General features: G+C 38.8%; 1 protein-coding gene across 11 annotated transcripts in view; it reads left to right on the top strand.

The window, feature by feature from the left end:
- The window catches only part of rimbp2a (RIMS binding protein 2a), a 72,414-nt gene that overhangs the window by 8,454 nt on the left and 40,059 nt on the right, over positions 1 to 23,901 (top strand). For 10 of the 11 annotated variants that reach the window (XM_061699039.1, XM_061699032.1, XM_061699037.1 and 7 more), the window contains one exon: positions 22,715 to 22,804. The exons of the other annotated variant lie outside the window; for it this stretch is intronic. In XM_061699039.1, the coding sequence (XP_061555023.1) occupies positions 22,715 to 22,804 (90 nt within the window). The remainder of the gene's footprint in view (positions 1 to 22,714; positions 22,805 to 23,901) is intronic. 11 annotated transcript variants of the gene reach the window in all.

Genomic DNA, 23,901 nt, shown 5'->3' with positions numbered 1-23,901 from the left:
TTTGCGGAATCACTTATATTTGTTAACATTAAAACATGTTAACAAATATAAAACAAATATATTTTAACATTTTAAAACATGTATTTTTGGAGTGGTCGGGGATATAAAGTACAGAACATAGTACGTAAATGTTGAATATTAATGTCATCCTTTTAATTGCCAATGGGTGGCGCTAATATAACTTTTCACATCCCTTCACAGTAATTGTAACTACAATAATTACTGTAGCTTTTTATATTACCTTGACATGGGTAGGAACCATATTTGGTAGGGCTGCACGATATTGAAAATTACACTGTGATATATTTTTTTAAATTAAACCTGGACTATATATTGCGATGTGAAATAATACAGGGTCAGTGTTGGGAAAGTTTATTTTCTCAGCAAACTAGTTATTCAAAATTTAGAACGAAGTTCACTGGTCCAGAAACAAACCAGTTCATAGTTCTCCCCCCCAATATGTTGCTGATGGGCTATTGCCTTCAAAATACTGGCATTTCATTTCCCCATTGTTGCCACCCATCCAGTCCACACTAGTAGCTAGCTGCAGGTTTCACCCTACAATTATGAAAACAAAAACAAAAAACATGAGGGAAAAAAAACCCTCCTCTCTGTTCACAGCCATGCAGTGCGTGACAGCGAGTGACAACTGATAAATATTGAATTTAATTTGGTTAAGTTCCTTTCTATTAAACAGGTCATCAATCTTTAGGTTAAAACGTTAAAAAAAATAAAGTTTGAGAACCATTTGTGTACTGTACATCCAATGAATTCAGCTTTTTCTTGTCAGTCCAACAAATAAACACTCTCCAGGAAAAAGATGCACCACTAAAAATGGCTTGGCACAGCAATTAGATTTTTGTATCTGCGCTTGGTCAAATCAGTGTACTATCTGGTTGCAAATGTCAAAGAACCATAAAAAAGAGACAGTTTCCCAGAAAGAAAACACAATCTGCACACTGGATGCCTGGAAACTATCAGTGATGGACAGTTGGAGAAAGTACCCTCGTTGTATCGGGTGACCTGTGTTTTGTGTGGCCACTGCTCAAAAGGCCACAGCTGTCTCCCGGGATGATGTTTCCATGGGAAGGATTGTATACAGCGGACGGTAGACCTTGCGATTACATAGTTTGTACAAAGAAAAGAGGAATAACGCTCTAATCAATAATACCAAATACATATTTTCACATGAACCAGGTTTAATACTCTAATAGTCCTTAGCTTCCAATTGCATTACAGATCACGACTGCCACCACCGCCATCGTCACAGCCCACAGGATATTCGGAAAATTAAACGTTGCTTTGAGGCAAGGCTGATATTAGACTATTCTTTTCTAAATTGAATTTATTTCAGTGTTCTTCCACTAAACGTAAAAGCGACATTCTTTAGCACCTATTGAACTGGGGTACACCCTGAACCGGTCGCCAGCCAATCGCAGGGCACATAGAAACAAACAACCATTCGTGCGCACATTCACTCCTATGGGCAATAATATTAATAATATTGCAAGCAAAGCTACATTACAAAAAGTGAGTCATGCTGTTCAAGTGTAAAATAGCAAAAATTTATAAATTTAATAAAAAATCAATGGAAAACAAATACACATGAATAAAATAAAACGTTTTGAACTATTATAGCCTAATATTGAAAGCAAATCTATGTAACAAAAATACATCGTGCTATGCTGATGCAAAACACTAAACATGATTAAATACATTTCAATAAATAAATAAATAAACAAATAATCAACTTATTCAATAAATATGTAAATAAATATATAAATGCATAAATAAATGAATAAGCCCTCGTGTTATTTATCCAAGATGCTTCATGTTCTGCAGATGTAAAATATTGAACAGAAATAAAGAAATAAAGCAAATCTGAAATAAAATGAAAAGCCATATTAAACTAGTTTTAGCTAATACCGTGAGCAAAGTTATTTAGTTATTTAAAAGTTAGTTATTTAGATTCTTGTTACAGTGGCTTTCTAATCCAGTACAGTACATTTGTTAAATATTTAACTTTCAAGTACAATACAGTTGCATTTAATCTTTTATAACGGGCTCTTTTCATTAATTTAGGTAAAAAATTTATTCAACGTACTGTATGTACAATACATTTTAAACGATTCATTAGTCAGTACAGTTTTATCTTTCCTTTATATAAGCGTAGTGTGGCTTCCCAAACTGTTACAGTGGCTAACAATATTATTACATATACTTACGAAGAATAAAGCCTCCACCTGAGTTTTCGATGAATGTTTAGGCCCACAAAGCTACTGTATTGTAATGTTGGTCATGATGATGGTATTTGGAGAGCTAAGTATTTAAGGTAAGTGGTACTTGGTGTAAAAAGTTTGAGGACCACTGCTATAGTGTATTGAACTAGTTTTATCTGATACTGTGAGCAAAGCTATCCAACAAAAATGTATCATGCTGTGCTGATGCAGAACTTTAAATCTAAATAAATACACGCACACAAATAATATAACAAAAACAAATCATTTTTAAATGTCAGTTTTTTTTTTTGGCGGGACTAAAGACTAATTTACATACATGAATTTTGTTTTTGTATTATTATCACTAGTCTTTAATGATATATCATTATAATAGAATAGGGATGCTATCAGATTTTTCTTTACTGTTTGGCTGGGGCAAATCATGTGGTTGTATATGCACCACACAGTGAGGCATGCTGGCTCTGTTTTCAACACCCAATTAGCTTATAAAAATAGCTTTTTGCCCAATAAATGGTTCACTCTCCTTCCCTTCCTACCCCCTTGCTCCCGTACAGTATATTTACAGCACTTTTCGTGTCTATTTGGACTGCCCTCCCTCCTCTGGCTTCCTGTTCTCTGCAGACAGTGGGGTGGTCTGAGGTCACTGGTGAGGCCTGTGCAGCTTCCTGCCTGTTCGAACCTAACTTGATGTGATGTAAATCAGAGAGAGTCCTGGCAGTCCGGAATTATAGCTTGGGCATCTTCTGGTCGGTCAATCTAGATATTGGTTTTGCAATTGTCATTCTGCTGTAATAAAAGGATTTTCTTTAAATGTCAATATTATATAAACTTCCACTGTTGTTTTTATTACTCAGGAAACACGCTAAATAGACACACTTTGGTTAATGAATGAACCAGGAGGGCACTTTTCTACTGCAGCATGACTGTGGCTCGGGTTCCAGTGCACAAAAGCGTGCTTGCTGAGGAGTTTGTGATAAAACTTGAGACATGACCTCAATCCCCATCAAAAACCTCTGTGGCATATACCTACATCCATCCAAAGGCAATTTAGTCTTCAATGCACCTAACATGCATGTTTTTGTAATGAGGGAGGAAACCCAGAGCACGGGGAGAACATGAAAACTCACACCGAGCACCTTTTGACTGTAAGGCAGACATTCTAACCATTCAGCCAGCTACACCGTGCTGCATGTAGCATAGTTAAGAATACAAACAGCAAAATGATTTAAATCTAATAAGGTATTTTGTATTGTGCTCTGCCTAATAATGGAGCGTACTGTATGAACTTACACTGTCAAAAATGTGCAAACAAATTGGCAGGTATAATAGATTTGAGCTAAATGACACAACGATAATACTGATTCTGAAGGAAATATTCTAGAAATTTAAATCAAGCAAATAATAAATAAGGCCCTCTTGGATTAATGTGAAATCCTATTAACTGGATTAAATCATTTTAGGGCCCAAGCATGCGCTATCCACACTTCCACAAGCCCCCCACACACAAACTGATGTCAATATGATGTAATTAGTCATTATGACAGGGCGGCGTAGGCAGTGTGATGGCAAGTGTGCTCTGTGTTGTCATTGAGGGCTACAAACTGTTAAACTGTGAGGATTAACATTAGAACAAACAGAATGTCATCACAATGGGTTTAAATTTAGGCTAAATTTAGACCATTTATGCTTTTTACAAAGTAGACTCACTGTAAATATGAAAAAGACCCGAGACATTACATCATAATCAATTCTAGAGCGTTCTATCCAACTATAATTAACAAAATTTGCAAATGCATCCGGCCAGCATGGTTGCTAATTTTTAACACATCTGCCTCACAGTTCACAGTGGGGTGAATCTGTCGCCTGACCTTCCAGTGTGAAATTTGCATGTTCTCCCCATGCTTCCGTTGGATTTCTCTTCCCACATTCCCAAAACATGCATGTTAGGTTAATTGAAGACTCTAAACTGCCCATGGGTGTGAATGTGAGTGCGAATGGTTGTTTCAAAGACTCTCAAATGCTGCGGGCGTGTGCTGAAACCACACAATGGTCAACTGTAAATCAAATTAAAATAATAATAAAAAAAAAAAGGATGGTACTTCGTGTAGCAACTTTCTCCTCTGCCTACACATCACTACACGTTTGAGCCAACACAGTCGGAATCAAATTCTGACCCAGAAGAGACTACCTGAGAATTCTCTCAGTCTGTAGCTGAATAGTATTATTTTCCACCCATCTATAAGTTAGCAATATGTATTAGTGTATTGGTTTTGTCAATTTAGTAAGATGAGTCTACACCACTGGTCTCTACAATTCAGGACTACATACAGTCGTTGTCAGTCTTTTCACTAACAAATCTATGGATTTACAGCAACTTAAAGATTCAAATACACAGAGAATTACACAATACTGTACTAGCAAACATGCAAAATCTCACCTTAGTCTGGATTCACCTCAAAACTGAATGGGTTAGAGTGGTTCAATTAAATCTGATTCTGCTCACAATAAAAAAGCCATTTGGATTAAAACTCCTTGGCAGAGGTTAAATGTCTAATTTCAGTGCCTTGTTATTGCTCAATAATTCCGTATTTTCAAAGTTATAATGTCTCATTGAATCTGTTTGAAATAAGTTTTATATTTAAACCTGTATTTGATTATCTTGAGGGGGTGTGTTCACACTTCACAGTAAATTAAGAGTGTTCCGGCGGTGTAAATATACAACATCACAAATCTGCAGCCTCTCTAAATTCTGGAGACTGTCTTGGATCTTCTTTCTATTAATAACACCACAGAGAGTCATCAGTGTAGGACGGCTTTTGTGTAAGTAATAAAGTGAACGCAGCATCAATCTAGATGATGCTCAGTTAGTGTCACGGCGAAAGGCTCGAAGCTAATGAGAGCGCAGGGAGAGTCGGGTCCTCCTTATTTGCTGCATATTGCCAATACATCCAAAGAGAAGCCCACCGGTGGGGCTGGCTGATTATCATTCAACAGCGTGAATTTGTGCAGAGGAGAGGAAATTGATTCCAGAGGAAGAGTGAGGGAGAAGCAACGATGGACGAAGGGTGTTTAGGAGGTTGGTCTTGGGATGGGTGTGTGGTGGGTGGGGGGAGTGTGTGTTTGGACACGGGGGCGGAGATGAGAGAGAGAGAGAGAGAGACGCAGGCCCTAGAGCTGCCACTGATGCTGCTGCTGATGCTGCAGACGTTTGACAATTCCCCGCCCAGAGAAGGGAAGGAGAGGAAAGGGAAGGGGAAGGAAGCGACACCTCCGTCAAGATGTGCCGCTGTTAGCTTCACGCGGTAAATAGCACATCTAGCTCTCTCTGCTTGTCTTTTCACTGCTGCTCTGCATCATTTTTCTCAAGTGTTTCATCTAGCTGCCTCCTATATACAGTGCTGAAGGGTTAGCATAGCTGGTCGGGCAGCTGAATAGGAACAACCTGACTGCATGCGCGACGGCTGCAGGAGCAAGAAAGGGATGTCCAATTCTACATTTATGGTTATTTGATGAGGAAAAACATCCAGCGTCTGTGTTTCTTGACTTAAGCTGAGCCACCTGTTTGGAGGTGTGTGTGTGTGTGTGTGTGTGTGTGTGTGTGTGTGTGTGTGTGTGTGTGTGTGTGTGAGTGAGTGAGTGAGTGAGTGAGTTAAAGGCGAGGGGTTGGGGTTTGTCTTTTTACTGTAATATTTTTTAATATATTGTGCATGCACAGCAAGTGACATCGGTTTGGAAACATGCATGTAGGGTGAAAGACAAATGTGCGGCCGCTTTGTCAAACAAATTGATCCCGTGTGTGTGGAGGGAGTGTGTGGTTTGATGTGATCTGTTTTTGGTAACCTGAGCTTTTCCTGGTTTCTGCATGCTGCAAGGTTGCCAGGTGTTGAGTTTTAACCCACTCATGTTTCCCTCACACTCACCACTCTCTCAACTGCACCACTGTCAGTTTATTAGGAACCGCTTCACTCCACGTCAGCATTTTCGGGCTCTCATGAAGAATTTTTGGAAGTGACTGTACAGTCATTTATCATTGTCATTGTGGAAGCTGGCAGCATGGTGTACTAGTGGTTGGCTGCCTCACAGTTCTGAGATTCTGGGTTTGAATCTTGGGTCGGGGCTTTCTGTGCGGAGTTTGCCATGTTGAAGTTAAATTGTCCTTGTGTAAATGTCAGTGTGTGAATGCTTCTCAGTCCATACTGTATGTGCCCTGCAATTTAGGTTCTTGCTTACTTGTCACCCTAATGAGTACAAGAAATATAGATTTTGGAAGCTCTGGATTGTGTGGCAAGTGAGTATTCTCTGTACTGATCCAATTTACTTAACAAGAAAAAAAAAGTCCCTTTACAAAGGTGGAAAACAAGTCAAGGAGCATTACGTTTGCTTATCCTTCCGTATGTTAGCAGCAGGTAGCTAGGTGGGTAGTGGTTAGCACATCTGCATCACAGTTCTGAGCTTGAATCTCAGTTGTTAGGTTCATTGAAAATTGCCGTATATATATTTTACTTTGCATGAGTAATGCCACCTCTTTCTGCTTTTATCCATTACCCTTCGTTATATACTGTAACTCCCCGAGGTTCCTCCTGCTTCATTCTTCTTCGTCTCGTGGTTTGTCATCTAAATGTGGTTGGCCAGAGGGCTAGAACGAGAGAAGCAGTTACCTTCAAACTGCAGTCCAGTTGGGGTTGTGGCAGCACACATATGAGCCCGCTTGTGACGGCCAACACAGCTGTAACGTTTCACATCCTCATCTTCCTACACGCACCCACACATTTTCACTCTTTTATTTACACGCATGCACACCGTAGGCTCTCAGTGCACATTCATGTCATTTGTCATCACAGTGGGAATCACAAAGACTTCGCTCGTGGCTTTTCTACAATAGTTGATGTATAAAAAAGACAATTCAGTGTCTCTTTTTGCTGATGAAGAAGTGAAACCCGGAGTATCAAAGGAGTAACATACACTAACTAATCTGTGAGGACTTTCTATATTTATATTTGTAGATTTCTTTTGTGTCTGTAGGAACTTTGGTCACTGTTATGATTCCTTCGACTTAATTGTATTCTTCTTGATTTGCCTTGTTCTACCAAGGGTGTAGATAGCGTTTAATTACGTAGTTTGTTAGCGGGATTATGTAGAAATCAGCCCTCAGTTGAGTGGTTTTCAAGTAGTTTAGTAGTGGTTTAAACTTGCTGTTTTAGCAGCTCACTGACTGGCATTATTTGTTGTCTTTATTTTTTGTCAATCCTCATATTTTACATTGTATTGCATTGTAATATGTTTTCTAATGTCAAGTGCATTACATCGACAACATTATTATTATTGAAATTGCTGTGTGTTATTCTTTCAACAAATAAATTGACTTTTATTGATTTTTATTTAAAAAAAAATTTTTTTTTTTTTAAATGACGTCAACATTTCCGATAACTCATCAATTTTGTCAAGTGTGTATATAGTACTGGTAAAAATGTATATATTGTAGGAATCCCCAAAACAACCCCCTAAAACTCACTCAGTACCTCCCCTTGGAAAGTTGAAAAAAAAATTCGTCCGCTACACCAATTTCACCTATCAAAACCAGATTGGCTGGACATGTCTATCATAACAGGATGCACAAAAACGTTTCCAGGACCCATCCATGAAATTAAACAGGAAATTGTCCATTTTCGGTCGTCTTAACTGGAACACGTACGATGGAACACATCCTCACACTCCTGCCTGGTCTTTTTTGTTTTTTTTTCTTTGGTACTGTTTGTATTGTTATTGATTTATCTTATGTTCACTTGTCTTATGTTTTGTATTTGTAGTTATGTACAACACTTTCTTTCAGCTGCAGGTGTTTTTAAAATGGTCCATAAATAACACTGAGCTGAGTTGAGAGAGTTATTTCAAACCGCAATCTAAAGCATGTATGCTAGACATATGGGTGACTTGAAATTGCAAAGCTATTTTTTCTACAGCATCTAGTTGAAGCATAGCGTTGATGATCATTTACAGTCGCCGCTATGAAAAAGGGGGTGCAATGGAAGTTCACTGCTGCGTGCAGCTTTAATTACTACTACTGTAATTGTTATTTAAAAAATAGCCTAAGCTAGCGGTAATTGGATCCTCCTTTCATTTGTTGTAGGCGTGATGCTGCTAATTGTTAACAGATACTGTATCCTTGCCCTAGAAGTGAGGACATATTTACATATATATTAGGGCTGGGCGATTATGGAAAAAGTAATGATCAATATTATTTTGATTCATATTGAAATCACGATTAACACAACACGATTGTTCATTGATTTTGAAACTTAGTATTAATTTAACTACCATAATTCAACTTTAAATATAACTTAATAGAACAACCATAAAATAAATGAGTAACAAGTAAAACAATAATTAATAAAAAAATAGAAATAAAAAAAATTAAATATATAATATATAAATATATATATATATTAAATATATATATATAAAAAAAATTAAATAAAATTAAATACAGCAATGACTAAAAACATTGGAATGCCTGGGGTGTCTGTATTGTCTATTATCCAGTATATTTGTTAAAAAAAATCTTTCAATATACTGGCATTTAGCAAATAGAAATAATGTTGGTAATCCTAATTGACCTAAACCAGCAACATTTTAGTCTGAGTTCATGTCAGACAGTCAGGAGGGAAAAAAGCGCTTGTCTTTTTCTACAAAGCCATGTCTGTAACTGCTGTTTCTGCCTTGGCCCCTTGGGGGCAGTGTGGTGCGATGCACGCATGGAGCTGTACATTACAGTAAGGTAAAAAAAAAAGGAGTCGAATTCGCAATTGAACTTTATTAAACTCCTTTTTCACAGATTAGGAAGAATATATAACAATGGGTATTGTTAAATATTGTCTGTCTGTATGTGTTACTACGGTGATTGTGCGTAAATAATTATTTGAAGGTAAATCTCTCCTGTAATCTAATGCTAATGTTAGCTAGCCCATCAATAGGGTTTTCCATTGACTGATAGCATAAACTGTCGATTTCTAAAACGATGTGTGTCTTGTATTTAAATATTCAATGTAAGTAATTGTTTTTGTTGAGCGTTTAGTTTTACATTAAACTCCAACTGGTGCGTCAATAAGCAGCATAAAGTACGGTTAGGGAAGGCAGAAGAACATGCGACACAGCTTGTTACAAGCAACAGGGTGCGTTCAGGGTGCGTTTACAATGCTCCTGCATAAACAACCCGCCCTGCTGCACATTAATCGTTTTTCTTTGATTATAAAATTTTTATGATCGTTAGAAGCCAAAATCGAAATTACAATTACATTTCAATTAATCGCCCAGCCCCAATATATATTTTTAAAAATACACATGCAAAGAAGGTCTCCTGTTTTGAGTTGAAACTCTAAACATTCATTGACTCATTCAGCAGCCTCCAAGTGTTGTTTGTTGTTTGGAACGCTTGAATTTAGACCCGATAAAAGAGCATCAGATATGTTAAATGTTTCTTTTTGTCATCCAGATACCTGCAAGAAAAGTCTCTATGGCAACCCATTCACGCCCCCTCCCCTTACCGAACACCTCTTTGCATGTGTGTTCATACAATGTGAAGCTCCCATAGTTGATCCTGAAGATGAGCGAGTGCCATATTAATTGCGAGTGTATGCGCCGTAAGTGTCGACGCCATTTAACCGGCGGGAAGAGCATGGAAGGGAATGAGATTAAAGCAACTTTTCCTCCTCAGGTTTCCTGGCTGACTTTCAACATGCACACAAGACATATTTAAAGGGGAGACGGATCACTGTAGGAGGTAAATGGAAGCGGGAGGGGTAGAAAGAGAGTAGATGTCGGATGAAAGTCAGTAATAAAAATAGGGCAGTGCTTGGTATGCCGGTGATCTACTTGATCTGCCTCAGATCACAGAATATCCGAAACAAATGTAATTGCGCAGCATGGTAGACGAGTTGTTAGCATGTCCGTCTCACAGTTCTGAGGTTCATATTCAGTTGGTTTGAAGACTCACGTCACAGAGCGAAAGGCGCAAGAGCAGGGAGGGCGAAAGAAAAGTCTGACGTGGACTGGGACTGTGCTAGTGTGGCCGCTTTAGAGCGCGCCGTGAAAAAGCCCCACGACGACCCGATGGGTTTAAAAAGGCTGTACGCATAGCTGCAAACTTCTTTCTAAGGTTTGATTTTATGTCATGTTTTAAATGTCAATTTTATTTGTATGATTCTTTTGCTCTACCACTAGAGGTAGTCGACTTTGAGAATCACTGGGCTATGTTGTAATTATGTTCATATTCCCTGCGACTAGCTGGTGACCAGTCCGGGGTGTTCCTCGCCTCTTGTCCAAATTCAGCTGGGATAGGCTCCAGTTCACCGGTGACCCTAATTAGGACAGGTGCTCTATAACATGGATGGATACAAATGTAACTGATTCTCTGGATGTACAGCCTCATCGTCTTACTGAGAATCAATTCAAATTGAGAAGACTCCTGTGGTTCACTCAAACCCTCAGTGACCCTGAACTTATACGATCTCTTTTATAGTTTTTGGCTCAGCATAGTTCCACAACTCAAAGTGCACTCGTATAACTTTTCTTGTTTTTGTTTTGCTACATAATCTCCCCACGCCAGGCGAGAGGAGCCCTTGAGGGAAGACACATGCTGATAGAAGATCTGTTAATTCCACATCACTAATCTGGTGTCCCCTGGTAATTAAATTTTTCTCCCCCTTTAGTGTTTCTTCACAGGCACTTTTGTTTCACTATTGCTTGTCTTCGTGCTCAGTCTTTCTTGATAGCATCTGTAGTGGGAGGCTTTAGTGGAGTGAACAGTGCTGAAAGGGCATCTATTGAGGGAAGGAGGCAGAGAGGCGCTCACAATGTCACAAAGAGCAGACGGTTCCAGGTGACATGACAGCTCCAGTTCTGCTGTAACTCTCACCTATTTTCTCTGAGCTACTGGGGCTTGAAAGCCTGAGCCTTCCTATACAGTGCATTCAGACAAGTATTTCAGAACCCCTACGATATATTATCCACATTTATTCTTCTGGCCCACAGGCCATACGTTCGACACCCCTACTTTAAGCAATGGATATTTGAACACAAATGGTGGCGACACCCATGTAGGTAGACGGTGTATAACAATGCTTGCAGGCATGTATTCTTTATCCTTTGAGAAAAATTACAAATATTACTGCAGATGAGTGAGTCAGTTGTGAAACTCTTTACGTGTCTCTCTGTCTATATTATACTGCCCCCAAGTGGCCAAGGTGCGCACACCAGAAGAAGCAGCACAATGTCCATTGAAGTGAAGCAGAAAACAGGGCAAAACACATACACATTTCTTTTACATTCTAACTAATTATGTAATTGTTGTATGTTTTTCAAAAAAATAATATTATAGAGAGCTATTTTGTAAAAACATTATAAACCTTTTGTTTTGGGAGACTGGACCGGATTAATTGCATTTCCATTAATTTCAATTGGAAAAGATGATTTCAAAGACGAGTGTTTTGAGATACAAGTGTAATCATGAAATCAAGTTAAACTCTCAAGGCAGATTTGTAAATCTTCCTAATTTCCACCACCTCGAATGAATCCCCATTACCAGCAGAAGAAAAACTCTTGTTCTTTGTGTATCGATAGTGACCCATTAAAGCCAATAGAAAGAAGCAACAATGAAATGCACACTTTCCTCTGCTTAATACTGCAAATTTATGTTTCCTTCTTTGCTCTTGTATGCTGATATACAAATGGCTGCTGTTTAAGATAAATAGACGAATCTGTGTGGAAGGATCCAGATTGCCGAAAACCATTGAGGGAGAAAAAAAGAAAAAGCAGTGCTTGGATTCTGTGTGTGTATTTCTAGCAGGCTGTGCATTTTAGCAACTGTGCAATGGGGTCAGGTGTAAATTATTTAGCTCCTGTGAATAGTTGTTGTATGTTTCACAGAAAATTGGGGTCATCCGAGTGTGTTTGTAGATTGTGGCTCTCTATGTGAACCCACAGAGTCTTGTGTTAAGTGGCCTGCAGATTTTTGTGCACAAGATGATTTCCTGGCTTTGTACGCGCTTGATCATTGAGATGCCGGATTGCGCACGTCTGTTCGTGTGTGCCTTCTGCGGACGATCGAGAGCACATCCAAGCATGCAGGTCCATCCAAGCACGTGTAATCCCGAACCAGCTTTTGGGCTCCTCATTAGCACGACACTGATCTTCCTCTGAACTTATTTCCCCGCCTTGTGATGTGCTTTGTGTGGCTCAGGGGAACGCGAGGTCCTGTTCACATCAAAATGTTTTGTCATCAATGAGACTGGAGGCTTTGTATCTGTCTTTTACATACATTGACTGCTTCCACAGTCTTCATCCATTACATACATACAGCACACACGCGTCACAATATATACTCCTGCGCCCTCATATTCCTAGGAGGCATTTGTATTCTCTAGAGAGGTCAATATTTTAGCCTGAGGTTGCGGCACATCCACGTCACATGTATGCTCAGACATGCACACATTTGTCTCTCATGCACGGTCTCTTGACACGTGATCTGGATCTAATTTGCAACTCATTTATGCTTGAAATAACATTTTGCCGTTTTTTTTTTTTTTTTTTTTTTTTCATACAACAATACTCAGAAATAAATTCTTCATCTTCTGTAAAAAGGAACAATATTACTGATGCATACTGAGTCACAGTATTGTGAAACTCTTCTTCTTTTGTGTCTGCAGGACTATATTATAACCGGCTTGACTGCCCCTGGTTGCCAAGTTTCACACACCAGAATGAGCCGCAATGAATGAATCATGATGATTAAACAGTTTAATACTTTACATTGTATTTAATTCTTGAAGGGGTTGAAGGCTGGAACAGATTAATTGCATTTCCATTCATTTCAACGTGAAAATATTATTTGAGTGTTTTGAGTTCCTAGTGTGGTCACAGAACAAATTGAACTCGTACCTCGAGGCATCACTGTGTGTCTCCTTGATGGTTTGAACACCTGCTTCTGTTAAGCCATTAACCTGTGATTCTTGTCTCACTATGTCCCGAAATGTTTAGCATTGCCTGGATCACCAAGATTCTTCTGAAGAGGAATTATTGGATTTTTTTTTAATTAGATGAAACAATAAGCGTAAAAGAGAATCAAGGGAATTAAATGACAAACAGAAGAAAATCAAATAATGTGGGCATGGCAGTGGAGGATTAAATGGAAAAATGAATAGCACACTGACAAACGTTCCAGGAAGTGAGCCGGGGATGACTCACTGGGGATGCTGAAGAAGAGTGGGGCGAATGACGATGTGCGCGCTATACGTGGTGGAGAAGTTAATCTCTCTTGACGCCAGCGCCCGTCCTCTTCCTGCCACTTCTCTGTCACCTTTTAACCCATAAAACTGATTCGTCTCGCACACTCACTGGACGTGTACGAAACGAGCATTCAAAGCAAGTGTGGCTGTAAAAATAAATATCCCAGAGACGTCTTGGTTTCCGCATGGCTTTCACTCCTGCTTTTATCTCACTGGGAGTGCAATTGGGGGATTTTTCACAAAAAACTAATGAAAATACCAACTGTATATGAACAACATTATTGAGCTATAGAATGGAAAGACCAAAGTCAAACATAATAGAATAGAATTGAGTCGAAAATAATTACTTTATTGTTATTGTACCGTGCATGATGAGATTTGCTGACATCATGCATGATGATGGTTTGAAGACTTGTAAAACATGTTCTTCCAGAATATTTGGGTTGAACTCCAAGTTGTACCACTTTTGGGGCATTCCACTTTACTAGACAGCTAATTTCTCAATAAGGGGTTGGGCAAGTTGTTCGTCCCTCTGAACCTTCATCCCAGTGTCAATTTTGACAGGACATTTTTATTTAGTCTTAGTCTATTGACAAAAATGTCATTTGGTTTTAGTCATAAATTTGTCATCTAAATCGTTTCAGTAGAAGAAATACCATAAGATTAGAGTTGACGAAAACTGCATTTGATAGTATTGTACTAGTAGGCCAGTATTACTACTACAATAGTATAATAGTTTCAGAAGACGTTTTATTGCTTATCGTGGCTGCTGCATTCAATCTCCAACTAGCTACGCAATCTTCCTTATCACGTCTCTCTCTCTCTTCAAACAAAATTTGTTCTGATTGGATCTTGTCTCTGACAGGCATTTCTGTCTCATTTTTTATTTAAAAATGTCAATAAGCTTCGTCATCGACTTTGTCCCTGGAAATGACTTTTTTTATGTAGTCATCATCTCATTTTTGTCAGGAAAAAAAGGTCACTGAGTGTACCCATGATGAAATTTTCTCATTAACAAAATTAACACGGATTCATTCTTTATCATTTTTATTATTCTATGGTTCCAATGGTTGGATGGAATTTGACTTCCCTCAAACACATCAACCCATAGGCACTCTCCAAAAAAAGCTAAGTTCCTCCAGGAGGTCTTTCTATTTTTTTTTCATTTTCATTTTCTGTAGGTGTCTCATCAATATTGTCAATAAAATGCAATATTTGAGCTTCCATAAAGTCCTCTATTGATCAACAATTCTAGCATCCTCCCAGGGGCGTAGTTGATCAGTTTTCCTAAATCCAAGCTAATGTCCATGAATGTCTTGTTTTGCTTAAAACGAGCTTTCATGGAAGACTAAGTACTCACATTTGAGAGGCCAATTAAATATTCAAAACATGGTTCAAAACCTTTTGATTTCCTTTCCATTTTGTATGCGATAAGATAGCTGGCAAGACTAATGTTGTAATCAATTTTTGTATTCAGTGTTGCCATTGGACATTTAATCTGAAATGATGGCTGCACCCCTGCATTCGCCCTCCTTTTATCTCTGCAAAAAAATGAGGGTTTCCTTTGCATCTATAAGCGGCGGTCGACAGTATGTACTGTGTTAATAACTTGTCTGAGTGTTTGTTGTATTTGACTTCTGCAATTCTACACAAAAGAGCTCAAGGCAAATTTATGCCAGCAGATGATTGTTATGCAACTCATTCATGCTCGTGTGCGTCCGTGTACACACACACACACACGCACACAAACACAACCCACGCCTTACTGTAATGACATTACTCAATCCCATCTGTGTCTTTGCAATGTAGTGTACGTCTTGTGCCTGTATATACGCACTACATCCAGTATATACATAAAATATATGTAGGTTTATACACAGAAGGACCCATACAACATACATACACACCTTTGGATATGCTGCATTCCAAATCGGATAAGCCCCTCATAAATGTTTTATGGATGAGCACCTGTAGAGACACATTAGCGGTATAGGCTCAAGTAAAATCACTATTGATGAATTATCTATCCGTGACATTATGGTGTTGGTGCACTGATTTGATCCGGTTTAAAAATCCACCATGTGGCGCAATGCATTAATTGTGTGCATGTGTTATCAGATAGCGGTGAGTTATTTTGCAGACGGGAATGATGTCCAACATGAAAGGTTGCAGTCAACATCTCCGTTAACTGTGCGTTGCTGGCATTTGACTGTGTGCAAACTATTAAGATGAATTGATTTCACAATGCAGATCACATTAAGCCATTGAGAGAGCCATTTAATTATTTATTTATTTTATCACTTTGTAATTTCACATACTGAAATCGTGAACATCTCTTATTTCCTCATGCTGAAATGGGTGCCTACTATTGCCTTGAAGCAATCAATCAATCTTGTGACGAGCAATGTAAGTTCAGTACACAAGGTTATAAATAAATAGGCTCCTTACGTATAAATTAGCGTTAACTCCAGAGCTGAAGTTCAGTGTGAGGTATTGATCAAAAGCCACGACTGATTGATGAATGACAGCAAGAAAAGCCATAGACAATCTTGTTTTCCACATGTTGTAGTCCTCGCCAAAAGACCAAACATTTCCACACAGTAGAGGTATTTAATATTCATTCTCAGCCTTCCGTGGGCCATTATTTTACTTTGTCTTCGTTTCGTTGTTGTTGTAACTAGACCTTCTATGATCGATAAAATTCTTGTTAGCACACAGTTGTTGAATATTGGACATAAGAATCTGGCGACGAAGATGGAGCTTGACTTTGCACCGTTGCCCTTGTACCGCTGCCACTGGTATGAATCTTTTTAAAACTAGCGGTGATCAGAATAGCCAACACTATTTTCAGCAAATGTTTGTACTCTCTGACCCACGCAAATGTATGAAGACTTTGTCGCCTTGTTGTTCGGACATTTTGCTGCTCCACAGAGTATTATATAGTCCGACGATGGCAGCAAACGGGCGACGGTCGACTTTAAGCGTTAAACATGGATGCAGAGTAGTCTAGTCGACTAATTGGTTCAACCACAAGTACATATTATTTTACCTTAAAGGAGGAGTTAGACATACCGCACTGTGATTTATCGACAAAAAAAGATAACTCTTCATTTGTTTATGGTGTTCTGTTCTGCTTTTTTATTGAATTAAGTGGAATTGCTATGATGATGTCACACTATTTCTACATAACTAACACTGCTGTCAGCTGTGATGGAGACACAAGCCAGATCAAGGTTTACTTTTCCCGACTATCCCGTCCCACTTTGTGCGGATGTGTCTTAAGTGTCTGTCTGGCTCATTGGAAATAATGGCTTTCAGAGTATAGCAGTTCCGTTGTCACGTACGAAAGTGTCTTTAGAAACGACCGAAGACGATGCTGCGGCGGCAGTGATGAGTTGTAAGTTATGGGCTCCTTTGAGCTCCATCTGCAGCCACATAAGTGCAACCACACACACAGGTATATTGGTGGAAGCAATTAGAAGCAATATGGCCTCAGTTTATGTATGTCTATTTATGCCTTAATTGACATCCCAACCTATTTTGCCTTGTGGGATGGATACAAAATGAGATTTCTCCATGTTGTGGTTTATACTGTATATCACGTTATCCCAAATAGCTGCTAGCGTATTTGTACTCAGTTATTGTTTTGGCTATGTTGTAATTACACTCACAGGTTTCCAATTTACACTAATCCAAGATTTAAATAATACTCAATTAGATGTTGCAATTAAATCCTTTTAGTCAATGTTTCACAGCCACAGTGTGAAAACGTCAATTAGTCTTTAAATAAATCAAGTCATACACAGAACGCAGAATTGTGTGCAGATACAAAGCTACATGTAGTATGCAAGTGTCAGTGTAATTACTGGTTGGAGGATGCTGGATAAAGATGTCTTTATGCTGAGGTACCCTGAGAGTCTCCTGGCAGGGGTTTCATATTTAGCAGTATGGAGCTTGGTCTCAATCTTCTGATCTAATGTTCTACAACTATTCTTCTTTTCCTTTCGGCTTGTCCCTTTAGGGGTCGCCACAGCAGGTCATCCTTTTCCATGTAAGCCTATCTCCTGCATCCTCCTCTCGAACACCAACTGCCCTCATGTCTTCCCTCACGGCATCCATCAACCTTCTCTTTGGTCTTCCTCTAGCTCTCTTGCCTGGCAGCTCCATCCTCATCACCCTTCTACCAGTATACTCACTATTTCTCTTCTGGACGTGTCCAAACCATCGAAGTCTGCTCTCTATAACTTTGTCTCCAAAACATCGAACCTTGGCTGTCCCTCTGATGAGTTCATTTCTAATTTTATCCAACCTGGTCACGCCGAGAGCAAACCTCAACATCTTCATTTCTGCCACCTCCAGCTCTGCTTCCTGTTGTCTCTTCAGTGCCACTGTCTCTAATCCGTACATCATGGCTGGCCTCACAACTGTTTTATAAACTTTGCCCTTCATCCCAGCAGAGACTCTTCTGTCACATAACACCTGACACACACAATTCGTCTGTCACACCTACAGCACACCTCACAACTGTTCTGCTGCCCTCGTACATGTCCTGTATTATTCTAACATACTTCTCTGCCACTCCAGACTTCCGCATGCAGTACCGCAGTTCCTCTCTTTGTGCTCTGTCATAGGCTTTCTCTAGATCTACAAAGACACAATGTAGCTCCTTATGACCTCCTCTGTACTTTTCCATCAACATCCTCAAGGCAAATAATGCATCTGTGGTAGTCTTTCTAGGCATGAAACCATACTGTTGCTCGCAAATACACACTTCTGTCCTGAGTTTAGCCTCCACTACTCTTTCCCATAACTTCATTGTGTGGCTCATCAACTTTATTCCTCTATAGTTCCCACAGATCTATAGTTCCCACAGCTCTGGTGGAAATTCAGCTACTGCGGACGTTGTTAACCCGGGCCACGACCGATCCGGTATGGAATTCTTTGGATGAACGCTCATATTTGTTTGGCAAAGTTTTAAGCCGGATGCCCTTCCTGACGCAACCCTCTCCATTTATCCGGGCTTGGGACCGGCCTACAGTTCGCACTGGCTTGTGCCCCCATAGGGCTGCATTAATGTTCTACAACTATAACAACATAATTTAATTTGACATATGCAGTGTTTTTCAATATATATATTATTTGAGAAAAGCAGCAAACTGATGTTTTTGAAAATGTTGTGTATCGTTGAACTTGATGCAGATCAATAAATACTGTATTAAATGTAACGTTTGAAAATTTGTGTTGTAAATTATTTCTCAGTTGTAACAATGTGTCTTGCCAATACATTTTATATCATTGGAAAGTACAGTATATTTATTTTCATTTTAAATGATGCCAGATTTGTAAGGAATACTCTTTGTATTTGTGGGTTGACAGCTTGTTCTGCTCTTGCTATTTGCTCTTGTTTGTTGTTTTTTGGTAGATTGGATGATTGAAGATTCATCAGCAACAAGACATGTTGGCAATTTTACCATGTAGTAGAAGAGCCATGTACAACCACCGTATCCATGGTCACATCTGCTGTGGATTGACATTCCCCTCCTCAAACACAGGTTGTTGGTCATTCTAACCCAAGTTGATTGCAAAAGCTAACATCTCATAACATAACTCTGTAATTACTCTGAAACAGTAAGTATTACGCTTTATGAATGAAGAAATATGTAACAAATGAACGATTAACATTAATTTAAATAAACCCTAAAACGTAATCCTTCAAAGTCAGTTATCTGCCTGGGGTTCTCAATGTTTTCTTTTGTTTTTAAACGATACACAAGTGACGATTGGTATCCTAATGTGTTTTACGTACATTATTCTGTCTGTCAAAGCACTTCGTAAACACCTAGCTATCTAACCGTCTGTCCGTAGTTATTAGATTCTGTAGTTTCTCTTTATCAGTTGGTCCCATCTTTGGGTAATCTTTTTTTTCTTTTCTTTTTTTCTCCCCTCTCAAAAAACTTCAAAGGTCTGTCTTTTAATGCTGTGTGCTTGGGCTCCATATGCAGAATCAGTTTTGATGGTCTCTCGGCTTATTTGCCAGTCTGTGGCGACATATTAGGCATAGCGGCTTTGGTGTGTGCGAGTCAACTAGCAATAAACTCGTACCTTAAGTAGGTTAAGTTATTTAAAGTTGTTGAAGTTTTGACATATGCACAGACGATCCACCTGATTTTCAGAATAAAACTTTTTTCAGAGAGGAGCAATACAATGTTGTTTGTTCAGTCGTGATTGGGGACCCATCCTGTATACATGTATTATATAAACCCAAATTAAACCATATGGATCCACAGTGAACGTCACACACCTGCTGAGATGCTGGCCACTGTAAACAGATTCAGGGCCAGAGGCGAAATTAATTTGTTAAGCAAGCAAATGGTACTCGGCGTGTGTTGAGAAAATGTGTGTCATAGAGGTGACAGAGACATCAGAGGTAGAAAGAAAAAAAACAAAACAAAAAAAGAATTAAGTACTAAGTGCAGGATGCCATTACCAGCTCTGTTATATATGCAAACCACATCATTATGTTTATTTGTGCATCTGTGTATTAATACAGTGTGTGTCCTTCAGCTTTGCAGCGGAGTGACGTGTTAAGATGTTCAGGGGTGTTAAGCCGAGCTGTGAATGTGTGAGTCACTGGAACTGGGAAAGAGAGGACAGACATACGCTATTCCCGAGGCCTGTAAAAATAAGCCGTCCGTCCTTCCTTCCTATTATCTTTACATCGCGGTTAAATGAACAAGACCAATATTGGCTGGCGCGAGAGCAAAGTGTGGTTTCGGCGCACATTGCTCTACTCCGCAAAGATGTGTCGTGCCGGGGGGGCGTTACACAAAAAGAGAAGTGAAGTCGCACAGCAGCCTCTCGGTCTTGCTGTCCTTGTCTGCTCTCTGGTTGTGTCTCTGCCCTGCACACTGAGAGATGGATACGCTCCATTTTGTCTATTCCTATCGCTCTTTTCTTATTTTACAAGGCTTAATTGTATTGATACTGATAGTTCCTCGTTTTTTTCCCCCCCTCCCCCCTTTTTTTGTACAGAAGGTGACATGTTTAACCCATGAAGTTGAACACTTTGTTTTGCTGGAGTAACTATCGGATTCATCTTTAGATGAAAAACCTTGTCTATTTTAGGGAAAATATCATATGAAGCGCACAGCATTTTAGCTATATTAGAGGGCAATTTGATTTGATAACTTAAATGAGACATATGCATTTTTTAACACTTTAAATCAGTTCCGAGGTGTCTTAATATCATATCTGTGGCATAGTTTCAACAAAACCTACCATGGATCAAAATGATACACCCTGTGTCTTTTCTTGCTGAAATTTGCCCGTTGCCAATGGCAAGTAACGATTTTGTTACCATGATGTCTGGGGAGTTAGGCTGAGTGAATAGGCAAGCAATGGCTTCTATTTGCAGGAGCAAACAGTCAAGTGTTAGACAAAGCCAAAAACATTTTCACCCATGAAAGCAGCAGTTCATACACTACACTGCGTGTATGTGGCTCATGGACACATCATTATTGTTTTGCCATTTTGATTCACTATCGTATCTGCAACCTCATGCATTATTTTGCAGTTCTAATTATTGTCAGGAGTCATTGTGTTAGCCAAGGATTATGTTTCCTATTGCGTGGCGTGTCATTGTTTTTGTTGCCTCTTTAACCTGCATGAAGTCGTATTGCCGCGCCAGGATATGACCGGGCAGTCACATTGAAATCACTCTGCAGTGCTTCCAGCTGTGACAGGAGGAGAGCATTGCCCTAGTTTGACTCTGGCGTAATTATGTAATGCTTGAGTACCTGCAGCACCAGCGGCATGACAACTTGGGGCTATGAATGTGAGCAGTGCAGAGTGCAGACAGAAAGTAGCTCTTCTCTTTCCTGTGATACACTATTTCATATCTTTGCCCCCATTTCGTGTTATGGTTTGTACAAAGGCATATTAGGGCCACATCAATCAATCAATCAATCAATCAATATAAATCTCGCTCTCTCGCTCTCTCTCTATGTTTCAATTAAAGTACTACTACTACAAGTACTACTATGAGGAAAAAAATATAATTCAAGAAAAAAAAGTAGCACTGTGAGAAAAACCTTGTGATTTAATGTGAATTATGTCCTAATGTTACAAGGGGGAAAAAATAATGTAATCGAAATACTGAATAGTAATATTTGATCAGAATAGTTTATCACAACTAAAAAAAGTCAGAATTGTGAAAGAAAATATATTTACAAAAATAGTCATAATTAAAAGATGAAACTTTATTATGAGAAAATTCTCATATCAGATATTAAAATACTAGTTTGTACTATTAATGTAACAATCAAGAGAGTCAAGAGTTACAAGAAAAACCCGTAAATGTTATAATACAAGAAAATAATTGTCATTTTATAAGAGAATAATTCATTTTTAACCCTTTTATTAATCTTTTCTAGTCTTATGAAGGGAAGCATGCAAACAAGAATTTCATTGTTTTGTTTTGCTTAACTTTTTTTTTTACTTTGTACATTACAATAAATATCTTTAATCTTTAATATTTGAGCATTTTAAGCGAATAAAATCCTATTATAAAACAAAATCAAGTCAATATTACCACCAAAGATTTTAATAAATACTTTTTTAAAAATCTCAAAATGAATGACTTACATCTTTAAAAATGTATTATCTCAGTGACTTTCCCCCCCTCAGAATATTACTTTATGTAACATTTCGATTTTATTCTTGTCACTTGATGACTTCTTCCTCTTTCCTGTTGACTTTACAGTTTTTGCCCTAATACTCCTTCCTTAGTACTGTATGTCATTTATCTCCTGAGCTGTTCTTGCTTTATAATCCTTTCAAAGTTTTCCAATTTCTCTTAAAAACATTCAAGCAACTAAATCTCTTAACCCACCATCCCTCTCGCTCCTCACCACTCCCCCCCCCGCCCCCCCCCCCCCCCCCCCTCGCTCTCGCTCCCTATTTCCATTACTGTTATGGGTTTTGTCGTCGAGGCCTCATTTTAAAGAAAAGCTTAGGCGCACTATCCTGCAGGAGGAACCTGAGTCTCATCTGTCGCTTATATAACATTTCAAGACGTCGTCGCAGAGCGTGGCGAGTGTTTGTGATTTAATCAACTCTTCATTATGAGGAACATACAGCATGTCATCGGATGATAATGCCGACAGTGCACTTTCCCCCCCCCTTTTTCCTCTGTAGAGAGCGAAGCTCCATGCTGCCTTGCAGGAGAAAAATCGTCTCAACATCGAGCTGATCGGCCGTCACCTGAAGGCATCCAAATATGACCAGGTGACGTTTCCACCCATGCAAACTGAAAGAAAATACAAACACACATGTAATATTTAAACCAGGGATCACCAACCTTTTGAAACTGAGGGCTACTGATTGAGTACTGATAAATGCCAAGGGTTTGATGCACATTTATGGGAAAAAAAACCCATCATGATCATGTTAATGATTGCTCACAATAATGATCAACACTGATTTAACAAGGTAGAAAAGAGATAATTATGAATATGCAACACTTTATTCTTTAAATTTCTGCAAGAGTTCACATTTTCAAATGATCACTTATATACAACATCCCTAGGAAATCACAATGCCCATCAAGGGATGGGAATGGATAAGAATTTAGCAATTCCAATTCTGTTATCAAGACTGGTATTCGATCCCATTCCAGATCAAATTCTCTTATTGACTCTCATGGGTGAGGAAATGAAATAATATGAAGGATGCATGATATACTGTAATTGATGTTATTATCATTATATAATATGATAATACAAAAGATGTTTCTGCATAGTGCTGTGCGATATGAACCCAATTGTATATGCCTATATAGTTAATTTTACACCCCTATAACAATATACTGGACACCTCAATGCAATTGTTTTCCTTATAATTCCATGAAATTAACCATAATATCTGGTAATAATGTACAACCACTTTTCATTGAATGTAGACTATTGTTTTTTACGTTTTAAAGTAATGTAATATAGTGTAATGCAGTGGTCACTGGGCCGCGGGCCATTTGGTACTGGGCGTCGCTTAAAACAAACAAACGAAAAGGGAGAGCAGAGAATAAAGAATATATGCCTGCGAGTACTGTTATAGTGTCTGTCTACAAATGTTGTTGTACCGTTTGTGTTCAGATATCCATTGTTTGAAAGGTAACAATACTTTCGCATAGATGCTAATTGTTAGCTCGTATGCCTATGGAGTTTCCCATTGTATGTTAGCATTGAGGTCGCAGAGGCTATGGAATTGTTTTAAATACACAACATGTAATTCTCTTTGTTTGATGTTTAGTTTGACAGTAACATTCACCTGAGAGTGGCAATAAACAGCTTGGAGCCTCCATTTTGCTGAATATTTATCGGCCAAAC

The sequence above is a fragment of the Phycodurus eques genome, chromosome 15, assembly GCF_024500275.1.
Source record: "Phycodurus eques isolate BA_2022a chromosome 15, UOR_Pequ_1.1, whole genome shotgun sequence".
NCBI classification, from domain to species: domain Eukaryota; kingdom Metazoa; phylum Chordata; class Actinopteri; order Syngnathiformes; family Syngnathidae; genus Phycodurus; species Phycodurus eques.
Note: the sequence above shows the minus strand (reverse complement) of the source record. Positions and strands in the feature narration are given on the sequence as shown.